Source organism: Indicator indicator, chromosome 21 (genome assembly GCF_027791375.1).
Source record: "Indicator indicator isolate 239-I01 chromosome 21, UM_Iind_1.1, whole genome shotgun sequence".
Taxonomy (NCBI): Eukaryota; Metazoa; Chordata; class Aves; order Piciformes; family Indicatoridae; genus Indicator; species Indicator indicator.
Window position 1 is genome coordinate 17,787,394 of NC_072030.1, and position 13,191 is coordinate 17,800,584.

Sequence of the window (13,191 nt, forward strand, 5' to 3'; positions counted from 1 at the left end):
CAGAGGAGGCGTTGGGGATCCAGGGGCATTCCACTGACCACAAGCCATGGTGGAAAGGGCAGGACTCAACTGATGGACAGCCTGGTGCATGCTGAAGGATGCCACTTTGTCAGGAGGAGAAGGTGGTCCTCCACCTTTGTAAGGAGAGCCCCTCTCACAAAGATGGGAGCAGTGTCCTTTTTCCTTTTGCACAAGCAGCAACGCAGGGAAGTTTTATATTGCATCGCTAGGTAACTCTGCTGCCGTTGGTGTGCATTAACTGCAGGTCCTTAGGACCTCCTGATACAGAGATTCTCTGAGAACTTGGCCTTAGCCTACTCATTGACTAAATAAAGGTAAATTTTAACTACTACTAATCTAAAATGTTTGGAAGCCCATGTATGAAGGTCCATGGGGTAAGCAGATAGAGTATATACAAAATCAGCTTTAGAGAGTGCCCTGGGTTTCCTTTTGGCAGGAGAGGACCCACATCAAGCCTACCAGACTGACCTGCCTTCTGGATAGGGTTTGGCTTTGCTGGTGGATGTCTGCAGGTCTGAAACAAGCAGAGCTCCTGCTGAACTGTAAGAGTTCCACAGTGCATGAGGCTCTTGTGGTGATCTGCCCCACAGCCGAGCCCCTCGCCGGGGCACTGCTCCCTTCAGAACCATCAGGAAAGTGAGTCTGGAGAAGCTGCTTTTCCCCAGTGAACCACCGATGTGGGTGAAGTGCCCCAGGCTGCAGTGGCTGTGTTGGAGCAGTCCTCCAGCAGCCCCTCGCTCCCGGCCAGGCAGCAGCAGCAGCAGAGGTTTGGAGGTGGTGCAGCAGGGAGCTGATCACATCTGGGTAATGCCCTGAACTACGGAGCACAGACAGAGCTCCCGTGACTCACCGCCCTGCCCGCTGGTGTTGCTGAGGAAATTCCCTTTTCCCCACTGGTTTAGCACATCCCTTTCTCAGCCAGGTTTCTCTCTGTTAGCCCTCTGTCCTTTGCAGGAGAAAGGAGTCTGCACCCCTTTGTCGCAGCCAGTTGCTGCTGCAGATTTCTGGGAATGGCATTTCCCAGGGGCTGTGCGGGAGGAGCGAATCCAAGCCGTGTCCCACTTGCTGCCTTCAGTGGAAATTCTGCCTGCACTGGGGCTACAGGACCAGACCTTCAGTTAGCTACAGGACTTTTCTTTTGTCTTAACATACTCTGCCTTTTGTACAAGGAGCTTCCTTAAACCCTTAGGTAGGACGCCTAGCTCAGTCCCATCAGGACGACTCTTTTTAAGCCTAGCACATTCTAGTTTCGCTTTGTCAAACGATCAACTGCACTCCCAACTTAATACTGGTGCAATTAACCTCATTTCTTTGATGGCTTTGTCTTGTCCATGGCACTTGCATTGCAAAGAGAAAAGTGAAAAAGACAAATAAAACACACATGAAAGATTTCTTTAAAGTCTAACTACTGTATGGTTTGTTCCAAAACCAAAGGTCAAAAGACTGTTTTAAAGAGAAGTGAGTTAGTTCTTTTCTCTTCTCTTTTTTTTTCTTTGCCAAACTAATTTAAATATTAATGCTAGAACTTAAAAAAAATTAGTAATAAAATTGCCATATTTAGCTTTTGATATATTTATTTGTTTTAAAGTGACAAACTTGATATTTTTCTGTAGTCTGTCCAAAGAAGGTACCAGAGCAGAAATTCTATGGAAGAAGGGAAATTATATTAACCAAATATTCTTGAAGCTTATTTAAAAATATTGATCCAACCAAAGATTTTTATTAATAAAGGGCTTATATTTTGTTAACTCTTGTTTCTGTTGTATTTTGCCTTGCAGGAATGTCACTATTTTTAAATTTTTGTAACTTATGGTGGCTTACTACTGTAGGGCCAAATCCTGCCTGCATTATACACACTGTAAGCATTACACCTGGTAGTAAGTCTCGACCAGATCAGGCCCAGTGACTGCAATAGGGCTGTGAGTGGGAATAAATTGAGCAGAATTCTGGCCATACATCTTGTTGAAAAGGTGTTTTTCATCCTCTCATTCCTTGGTAGCCCAAAAGATCCAGAAGAAAGGCAAACACAAACTACCTATTCTGAAGAGAAACCTGAGGGAAACTTCCTCCACGGGGACTGAATCTGTAAATCCTCCTCCAAAAGTATTCCCAAGCTAATACTGACATTCCTGTAAATGGTAGAAGTATATCCTGAGCGCATACTGAGCAGAATTCCTCCTTGTTTGCTGCAATCCTGCACTAGTACCAGTTGCTTTTACTTTCTTTTGTACAGTGAATTGTTTGAAATGGACTTTTGTATATAAAAGCTGTATTACTACTTAGAGAACTCAAATCCTCTTTCCTGGAATCCTTTTTTTAAGAAAAGCAAATCTATACTGAAGCTGTTCTAGTTCATTGGGGAGGGGGTGGGGGTGGGAGTTTGGTTTGGTTTGGCTTTTGGGTTGATTTGGTTTTTTTTTTTTTTTTTTTTCTTTGAACACTTATTTCAAATAAACTGAAATATGCAAGAGTTTGTCCTGTGGGACAGGTTCTGTTCCCAGCCCTCCTTGTGCTCTGAGTGCTGTCAAATTTGAGAACTACAGAAATTCCTGTTCAAACTGGATCTGGGATGCCCTGTCCAGTGCTCCCTGTGTTCTCAGACAGCAGAGACCAGAACTGAGGTGTGCTTGCAGGTACTGCTTCCTTTACAGACATCTTCCTAACAGTGCCAGAGGTAAATCTTGTGTTTGAGCTGCTGCAGATCCCCTCTTAGAGATTAATGAATCCTACTTAGGATGTATTTGTACACTGGCTGTGCTGGAATCCCAACCTCCCACAGATGGCTGCACTAGAGACACTGAATGTTAAGTGATGGATTTTATCCTGGCAGCTTTAATTTTCTTCTGATTTCAATTTTAGGCACTTAGCAGAATGTAACTAAGAGACATCTGAAACCAGCTGATAGTGAGGAAGAAAGCTACCTGCTTTGGGCATTTACAGGGAAAAAAACCTATTCATTAGGAATCAAAAATGGAATAGTAAAACTAAAGGAATGAAGCTGAGGGAGTCTTTGACTGTGTCTTGCTGCATGCCACCCTGAAGGGAAGTAGCCAAGGAAGCAGGGTGGATCCCCTGTGTGTGTCATGGGTTTGTTGTCTTGTGGGGCCCCTACAAGCAAGGCTGGGCTCAGAACCTGCCTTGCTCTTTCACTTTTTTTTCTCCTTTTCCCATTTCCTTGTTCTGTGAGCAGGAAAGCACCAGGCTTCATGCCAGCTGTCCCTTGCTAGCCAGCAAATATTCATGCTCTGAGTAAGGATGTTTAGTTAGAAGGTGGGAATTCTGTTCTGAGATAATGGATATGAGAACCACAAGCAGGTAAATCACTGCCTGGTCAGTAACTGGTTTGGGTTGATCAGCTCTTAAAGACAGAATGAGCTCAGTGGATGTAAGACAACTGCAGAAACAGTTGTGGTACTTTGATGAAAAGTGGGGATGGGTTTCATAGTTGTGATGCAAGTAGAAATTGGTTTTCTTTTTACCAACAGCAAATTTGAGGTGGGCCTAAGCTAATGAGGATTCACTGGAAGAATACAAAGAAAGGCAATAGCGACAAGCAGGGATCTGTAAGTGTCCAAGAAATACCTAGTGTCTCACAGCTGCCACAAGGGCCAGGTGTGACAGCAGACAGCAGTATCTGTACTTGTACACACAGCTGAATTCTGCATTGATGTGGCTGTAGCTCCATGGTGTGCATTCAGAGCTCTGGGCATGCTTCTGCCACCAAAGCCTAAGCACAAAAGCTCAATTCCCAGCCCTGCTTTGATCAAAGGGAGATCCCAGCCAGCCCCCAGTGTATCAAACAGGAGAACCATTCTGCTGCTTACTCAGCCCAAGAGCAATTGCAGACAACAGTAGGAGAGATCACTGCTAGGAGTGGTTGCTAGACCATTTCTGAACCATTGCTAAAACACTGCTTGGGTTTTGCTACCCAATTTTTATGGCAAAGACACAACTTCAGTTGGTGACTCTGAGGAGGAAATGGTAGCCACCCAGTGTGAGTCTGACAGTGTGAGTCTGAGTCTTCTGGATTTCCATGTCATTGTGTTTCTAAGATACTGTCTAACAAATATTTTGCAGTCTTAAATAGCTTAAGGGTGAATAAGTCTCAAGTCAAGGCACAGACACATTTCTATATTTAAATCCTCGGTGCTCTCTGGTCCTGAGCTTTTTGGCTGTTGTGATTCCCAATAAGCAATAATAAACCAATTTACTTTTCATCTTAGGAGTCTGAACTCTCCTGCAGTTTCATGGATCACTTGAGTCCATTTATATTTTCCTGTAAAATGTTCAGAGTAAACAACTCTTTTTTTCCTTTTCCCGCAGAAACTACGTCTTAAACTTTATATGGATTCCACTGAAGCTCTGGTTCAGTTCTTGAGTACTATTTATTCCACCACCAAACACAATCTGCCATTTTTAGTGCATCAGAGAAAAAGCAAAGCTCTTTTTTTAGCTTCCTCCTTTTTTTTTTTTTTTTTTTTTTTTAGTCTAACAGGCCTTTCTGGAGCAGAATCTAACAATGTGACTTCTTTTTTAAATTGGAAGTTCTTTCCTTCATTTCCAGTGCCATGGGTGCTGCCTGCCTGGAGGTCATCAAAAGCCAAGGAAAACATTGCCTTGGACCGCCTCAGACTGCAGTGTGCACTGCATGAGAGCAAGCATTGCTTGTGGAGTGATTGGCTCCACTTACAACCAGAGTCCATCACATTTATTCTGTGGCACTTTTAGAACCCCAAGTGTCAGCTAAAGCCAAAGTGCAGTGCTGCAGATGAGTGGTGAGAGCAGCAGAGTTGTGCACACTGTTGTGTTGGTCTCCACAAGGTAAAGGGCTCTGAAACTCAAAGGCATGGTAAAGATATCTGAACAGTCACACAGGTTTGGAGGGCATCCCTTTCACCTTGGTTAGTACCACCTGTGTGAGAAAATTCATCCCCAAAATGGAAATCCAGCCCAGCCTGAAGAGCCATCACAAGGAAAAGAATCACATCAGGAAATCTCTCACAGAGTGCCAGTGCTGCACAAACTGAAGAGCAGTCCAGGGCCCGTTCTGCAGAGCAAGAGTTAGGGCAGGCAGCTGCAATCTTTCTTAGGGCAGAAGAAAAGCTGACTCCCTGCTTCTACATGAACAGACAGTGGCCACCTTCTCTAGTTGAGATGTAAGAGAGCAAGTCTAGGGAAAGGTGCAAATAGGGAAGGGAGGAAGCCAAGGCTTTGACTGCTGCTCTTAGCCCCAGGCTAGCTGGAAGAGCAGCCCCAGCAGCTGCTTTTCTCAAAGAATCACTTCCTGAGGCTAGGCCACTTCGAAGGCAGAGTACCAGGTGGCCTTTGCCAAGGGTTTTGGAGCACTGTGCAACCTCATCCTGCCAAGCAGTGCAGTACTGTTGGTCTTGTGTTCAGCTGAGAGCTGGCAGGCTTTGGGCTTTTGGGAGGAAATGGATGAAAAGAGTCAGAAGGAGAAGCCCTGTCTGGCATGGGTGAGGGCTGGGTGACTGCCCTCTCTGCTGCTGTACTGAGGTGCAGGGAATCCCATGAGCCCTGGCAATCAAAGCCAAGCAATCCCTCTAGGAGCTGGTCCCAGCTGGTACAAGCCCTCTGGCTCTGTAGCAAGCAAGTCTCTCCAGCCCTGCAGTAGAGGTGCTGTAGAGGCTGCTCTGCCTCTGCTGCCTGCTTTCAGCTGAGGCAGCAGCCTTGTGTCACGGTGGGACAGTGCTCACAGGCTGCTTCTGAGTGCAGTGCCATGAGTCACCACCCCTGTGGATTTACAAATCCTCCAAGGCAGTGAGTGCTGCGGGTAACAGCTGCTCTGTGGCCACACAGAGGAGGCACTCCCTTGCTAATCAGACTGGAAATAAACCTTACACATAGAATCATGGAATTGTTAGGGTTGGAAGGGACCTCAAGGATCATCCAGTTCCAATCCCCCTGCCACGGGCAGGGACAGCTCACACCAGATCAGGTTGCTCAGAGCCACATCCAGCCTGGCCTTAAACACCTCCAGGGATGAGGCTTCCACCACCTCCCTGGGCAACCTGTGCCAGTGTCTCACCACCCTCATGGTGAATTTCTTCCTAACATCCAATCTGAATCTCCCCATTTCTAGTTTTGCTTCATTCCCTCCAGTCCTATCACTCCTTGACACCCTAAAAAGGCCCTCCCCAGCTTTCTTGTAGGCCTTCTTAAGATACTGGAAAGCCACAATAAGGTCTCCTTGGAGCCTTCTCAGCAGTGCTGCTGGAGCAGGGACTCAGAAAGGCTCTGCTGGCATCTTCCTGAAGGGGAGACCAAAGATCCACTGATCCTGCTCCAATGGGCAACACTACTGCCAGTCACAGGCAGCAAAAGGGATGGGAGACACAACCCCCTGCCTGGGTCTGTTGTTGCTCCTGTCACTGCAGTGAGCTCACCACACCTGAGCTGAACTCAGAAACCAAACAAGTGTGGCCAGGGTCATTTATTCATATTTAGTAAGGTGAAATTTTACCTTTGGGAATGGGAGACATTCAGAGGCCAGGGTATTTTCTGGTCTGTGAAGAGCCTACTCTGCAGAGATGTGGCTGGGAAAGAGGTTACATTTTTCACACTACCTTTGTGATGCTGGCTGGTCCAAAGGGGTTAGCGAACAGAACAAAGAAATCTCTGATGCTGCTGTTTCAGCTGCAGTGCTGTGCCCCAGGCAGCTGAGTGCTGCTGGGCTGTCAGGAAAGGGGAAAGAACCCTTGCCTCAGGTGGCAGGATGAAGGCCTGTGCTACAGGACTGTCTGCATGATTGTAAGAAATACATCCAAGTGATGCAAACCAGTGCAAAATTGATCCATTTTCTTTAAAATAATTAATTTTAAGTCATCCTAACCTTTTTTTATGGCTATATTTGCCAATGCAAAGAAGGAGCTGGAAGGAAAACACCTCCATTTATTCTCTAAGAAAATAATCTCAGTGTGGCAAGTATTTACCTTTTCTTGTTTTTATTGGGCTTGGGAATTGGCAATGCAGCAGCTCAGGAAAATAAGGAGCTCTTCAGGAATTAGTTAGCATTAGCCTCCAAGCCTGGCAATCAGACCAGCTGGGTTATTGCCTTGCAGGAATAGCAGCTTCCAGTTTGCATCTTAACTTTGCTTCATTCTCAAGCAGTCACAAAGCCACAGTCCCTGCAGTGGGTTTCAGGCATTGGGGCAGAGCCAAGTGCTGGGCTCACAGTGGCTCTTCACCACCCTAAGGGAAATATTTTGCCTTCAGCCCCACACTGGTATCTCTGTGCAGTGCTGTAGGAAGCAGACATGTGGCCATACCTCAGCAGAAGTTACCAGGAGCTGTGGCATCTCTGTACCATGCACACTGCACTGCAGGCTTAGCTGCAGGAGGGAACTGCCATGGGGGGGCTGCCTCACATGGCAAGTCTAAGGTAACCCTCAGGGAGCAAATGCTTCCAGTGGTCTACAGGTCAGCTTGGTCTAGTTCCAGCAGGGACTGAATGAAATAAAATAGAGAGGGCCCAAAAAAGACACCTAAACCAGATTGGATGGGCCTGGAGCCACCTGGTCTAGTAGGAGACAACCTTTAAGGTCCCTTCCAACCCAAACCATTCTGTGACTCTAATGCTCATTCACTACTGCCCCAACCCAAACTATTCTGTGTCTCTAAATTCATTCACTACTGCCTGGGGAGGCTTTCTCTTCCCTCCCTGGCTTATTTCACAATGACATTCCTGTGCAGACAGCCCTCCTGTGCTGTTTTCTCTGGTCTTCTGTTTTCTCAAGTGCAAAAATGGATGTTGCAGAGCCTAAGGAATAAATATGGGCTAGAGGAATGAGACGTGCTGCTCTACTCCATACACACAGCCTTACTGACATGTGAAATGTTTGTCTGGATGATTTCATACTTACATGGCATGATGAAAATTCACTACAAAAATAGGTAAAACGTCAAGTCAGAGCTTTTCAGCCGGAGAAAATAAACACAAGTCTACAATTTACCCTTCCCCTGAAGTTAAACTAACTCCTTCTGCCAACAATAACACAACAGAACTGTATCAACATAATTAGATCAACACTTCTGCTGGTTCAATATTAAGTTCAAGCATCTGTTAACAACTTATTGCTTGTTGTTGTTGTTTCTTGGCCAGATCTTTTATCTGTATACAACCTATTCATGCTGGAGGTCACTTTCTTTTCAGTCCTTATTTACTTTTCCCACACTCTGCTTCTAATTTTCTTTCAGCCCACAATAATTTGACATTTCTTATAGGCCTTTTTGTCACAGTTTTCTCCTAGGATCCCAAGCCTCTTCACAAATAGTTCCTTTACTAGAGCACTTCTTTCCATGCTAGACATTACAGCAACAGAGAGGTACTAGCTGACAAAAGAAGTGTGGACAGATCAATTATTCACAACAGAAAGTGCAGAAACTGTCTTGTCTTTGCTGAAAATGTGCATTTTAGGACGTTGCAAACAATGGATGAGGGACATTGAATGACTGGTAAGAAATCTCATGCAAATGAAGTTTATTTATTCACCATGGGAGTAAAAACAGATGCAAGCAAACAGACCCCCTCTTACTGCCCAATGCAGCTGGTAGGGAGGGCTTTGCATTTTTATTATACAGAAAGATCAAGATGCTCTTCATTCCCTTGAGAGAGCATGGCATTGGAAACAAAAGAAATGCACACCCCAAAAGAGAAACAATTTCTCAGCACTGAAACAGGATTGAAGGTATCCAGTCTATGCCAAGAAGTTTGTCCAACCTGTGTCCAGAACTGTCAGGGAAGAGAAGAAAAATACCTGTATCAACACTGGAAATTCTAGCACTGTGTGCAGTCCATGGGGGCCTGGGAAAGGAGAGAGATTTCTCTGAAGATCTGATTTGGGCATGCCATGTGCTGTCCTGAAGCAGCCATGTTGCAACCAGCATCACTAGAAGAACACAAGTGTTGTTGTTGGAGAAGAGGAGCTGGCTGAAAAGAGAAGGGCAGGTGTTCATAGTTACAGAAAGCTATTGGTCACAGCAAGAGCAATTTGCTTGACAGTAATAAGCAGTCATCAAAGGCAGCCTCAGCAACTGCTGTACTTGGTAATGATTGTTAATGAGCACTAGTAGCAATCAGATTACATCAGAGGGATTGCAGCACCTGCAGAAACTGCCAGACATTTCCACAGCCCCAAAGCACATCAGAGTGTGATGCCAGAGCAGAGGCTAAGGGCCACCCAAAAAGTGTAGGTTGCCTTGGGTGGAAAACACAAAGTAACTTCTGAAGTTTCTGTGCAAGCTCATCCCAACTCCCCCCTGGTTCAGCACAGCCACATACAGAGCTCCATAACGTTTCTTGCCCAGGGCATATGGATTAACAGACTGCTCTTTAAAGAGATGCTTAGAGCCATGGAGCTTCCCAAGCAGCCTTCCAGCCACCCCATGGACATTCACACACACAAGCCCCGTGCAGAGCAGCCACACGCTGTGCCTTGTCGTGCCCACAGTCTCTAGGTGGGTGTTTGATGCCTGACTGTCCTGTGACCCAACACCTCACTGAAAGCCAGGCTGAAATCCATCCTTTTGTTGGCTCTCTTTGCCCTGCTCCTCCAGCAGAGCATGAAATGGCAAGGCTCGCGTTGAAACACTCCCAGGCTTCGAGCTCCCTCTGCAGTGTTTTGCCAGGAATCGTCTTGCCTCAAGAACCCTTTAAATGACTGGGTTAGGACCCCGAGTGCTCAGAGCACTTCAATTTCTGGGAAACTCCTGCTGAAACCTGAGCAAATCTAATAAACCACCATTCTGATGTGGAACAGCTGACCTTGGCAAATACTCTCTTTGCTAAAGCCCCATGAACTGCTGTCAAAGGAAGTAACTGGAGGAAAGCAAGTTCTTGGGTTGGTTCATCTGTGAGTGTCAGAGGAGAGTTAATGGGGGGCAGCTTCAAACACAACAGGAGAGGCTACTAAAGCTCTATGGCATTAGGAAGAAGTTTAAAAGATGTCAGCGATGGTTTATATCATAAGTAACCAATAACTGGTTTCTTCCACGTTTGATGCTGATTTAGACACCTGCAGAATTACACTGATGTAGGGAATCATTTTCACATCTCCTTATCCTTCAGTGTGTAATCTGGCCACTAAGTCTTATACTCCTCCGAAGCAGTCCCTCCTTCCTGTAAGCTCTCTTCTTCCACTTGAGTTTGCCCAGCAGTTCAACCATGCAGGTTGAAGGATCCCCTTCTCGATTTCCTACTGATGCTCTGATCCTGAGCTTGGAAGAAGTGGTCCTTGAATGTTAACTAATTACCGTGGGCCCCTTTACATTCCAGTTCTCTGTCCCATGAGATTTCCCCTAGCAATTGCTTGAAAAGGCCAAAGTTGGCCCTGCTGCAGTCCAGGTTGTGCTCCTGCTTGCGGTTCTCTTCCTACCACACAAGATCCTGAACTCCACCACCTCACGGTCGCTGCAGGCAATGCTCCCCTCAACCTTCGCTTCAGCCAGATCCTTCTTATTAGTGAGGCTAAGATCCAGCAGCACTCCTGTCTTAGCTGGCTCAGCCACCATTTGCATCAAGAATTTACCATCAATGCACTGGAGGAACCTCCTGGACTGTGTCTGGCTGGCTGAGGAGGCCTTCTGGCAAGCATCTGGGTAGTTAAAATTCCCCATGAGAACCAGGGCCTGGAACCAAGGCTTGGCCCAGGCTGACCCAGGGCAGTGGTGGCATCCCCACCCCTGGAGGAATTTCAAAGCCTGGAGATGTGGTGCTGAGGGCCATGGTTTAGTGGTGCCCTGGCAGTGCTGGGTTAAGGGTCAGACTTTATCGTCTTTAAAGTCTCTTCCAACCAAAACAATGCCGTGTGGCCTTTTCATCCTTGCACTGCTCTCCTCCTCCCCTTTGGCAGGAAGCCTCAGAAATAACCCTTGTGGGTACAGCTGCTCAGAAGCAGTCCAATCATTCTGTATCATATGGGGAACCTGCCGTTTCTTTCACTTAGGGCTCATCAAAGCGGGCCCTGGCCCTGCTCCTCCTGCAGCAGGAGCCCGGCCGTGCCGAGCTCTGCTCCCACACACGTTCTGCATTCGGCACCACAGAACAAGCCGGGCTGTCTCCGAGGGAGGGCTGCTGAGCACTGCGCGGCTCCTGGAAGCGGTCCGAGCGGCCGGTGTGGACGGCAGCCGCTGCCACCCTCCTGCGCCCGCCACCTCACGGCGCGCGGCTGGGCGCGAGCGGACCCGCCGGAGGCGACACGTCACTTCCGGGTGAAGCCAGCGCGCGGGCGGGGATCACGGGCAGCGCTCTGCTGTCGCCGCGGTGCTGGGACTGGGCCAGGCCAGGCCAGGTCAGGTCAGGTCAGGTCTCGTCACCCCAAGCTCTGTGGCCTCCCTAGAAGTCGCTCTGTGAAAGACGGACCGCAGTCCGCCCCTGGAGGCCGGGGACCGGTCTCTGACAGCCTTTCCAGTGAAGCCCGTGTCGACTCGCCCCGGGGCCTGGTAGTGGTTGTGGTGAAGACCTCAGCACTATGGATCCGTTTTTGTCTCTGCTGCACTCTTTCTCCTCGAGCTTGACAGATAGGGAGCTTTCTTCCATGAAGTTTCTCTGCATGGATAAAATTAGGAAAAGGAAGCTCGAGGATGTCCAAACTGGCGGGGAGCTCTTCACCATCCTTCTCGAGCAGCAGGACATAACAAGATATGACGTAGCGTTTCTTGAGGAATTGCTTAGGAACATTAAAAGAGAAGATCTGCTCTTAAAGCTAAAGCAGTTCGTAGATGAAGGAGAAGTTAAGGCTCCTGAAGATCAACCCGATCCACATGAAAAACGTAAGTGGATTATATTTTTTTTTATTCCCTCCTTCTCAGGCAACCCCTGTAAATCTGTACCACGTTCTCTAGCTGTGGGTATGCTGAGAGTAAACACCGAGTACGGCTGCTTGGTACTTGCCTGCTGTAGCTGAGCCCAGTGCTAAGGGTGCTACTAACTGCAGGCCAGAACTGTGTTGTACCCTGGAAACGTACCGTGAGGGCAGCATACGCTGCGAACAGCTTTCCGGGGCGGAAGTTTCTTCCCTCTTACTGAATGGTCACTTGGCAATCGTGGTATGTACGTGGGCTTGTAAGAATAGCCAATGGCTTTTCCGAGCGTGATGTGTGTGACTTGCAGTATGTGCTGTGCAGCGAAAGAAGGAGCACTTTGCTGAAAAACACCAAAACCACAGCCAACTTGTTAAGACTGTTTCATATTTCTTAGTAAATCCATGGCTAACTTGGTATGTTTCTGCTGTTTCAGGTCTTCAGAAGGTAGCCATGGAGGTCATATGCGATAATGTTGGGAGAGACTGGAAAATGCTGATGAGGAAACTGGACTTTTGTGATGTGAAAATGGACAGAATAGTGGAAGCTAACCCACGGGACTTGCGTGAGCAGCTGGTTCAGTCTCTGCGAGAGTGGCAGAGGTGGAGGGGAAGAGATGCAAAGGTGGCTGACTTGATAACAGCTCTTCGGGGCTGTGGTATGAATTTGGTGGCAGACAGAGTTGAACAGGAGCTCTCGCTACTGAACAGTGGAGCCAGGTGAAATCAATGCAAAACCACTTCCAGGTCTCAGATATGGATGGATGCAAAAAGTAAAACAGTGCCTTTGGCTGTTTTGAACCAAAATATCATTGCTGTTAGTAATTCTGCCCTTAATTGATATGCTTTAATTGGTTGATCTGTGGACAGATGAAGATTAACATAAAGCCAAATTCCTTTCAGATAATGCCTTATACTTTGGTGCTTCCTTTAAGAGACTTTTAACTTTTTTGAAGACTTGAACACAATTTTGTAGGAATTCTTACATTTTTGTTCTGCCACTCACCTGATAACAAGATCTGGTTTACTGCAGGTACTTTTCAAATACATTTCTGGAATTACATCCATGGGACACTTCTAAAGCAGCTGTACCTAACATTTCACAGGGAGACTGGATTATTTTTGTGCATGTGTGACCTATTATTCTAATGGGAAAGGGGGAAGGAATAGAGCTCTTAGCTGTGCACTGGCTTTTCCTTTTGAGTAGCATAAGATAATACCTTCTCTAATTTGTCAAATCCATTTGTTGTCTGTGAAAGGATATACTAAGCCAACTGTAACCTCAGGCCCTAAGACTGCAGTGCAGGAGGGTCAGTAACTATGGAGGTGGCTTTTTCTTGGCAGAAAACGTGCC

The 13,191-nt window shown here is 46.9% G+C and overlaps 1 protein-coding gene across 1 annotated transcript; it reads left to right on the plus strand.

The window, feature by feature from the left end:
- Positions 1-11,429: 11,429 nt before the first annotated feature.
- Positions 11,430-12,569, plus strand: FADD (Fas associated via death domain). Its single transcript, XM_054390472.1, has 2 exons — positions 11,430-11,808; positions 12,275-12,569. Exons 1-2 carry the CDS (start codon positions 11,508-11,510, stop codon positions 12,559-12,561), a joined length of 588 nt encoding a protein of 195 aa, XP_054246447.1. The 5' UTR covers positions 11,430-11,507; the 3' UTR covers positions 12,562-12,569.
- The last annotated feature ends 622 nt before the right edge of the window (positions 12,570-13,191 follow it).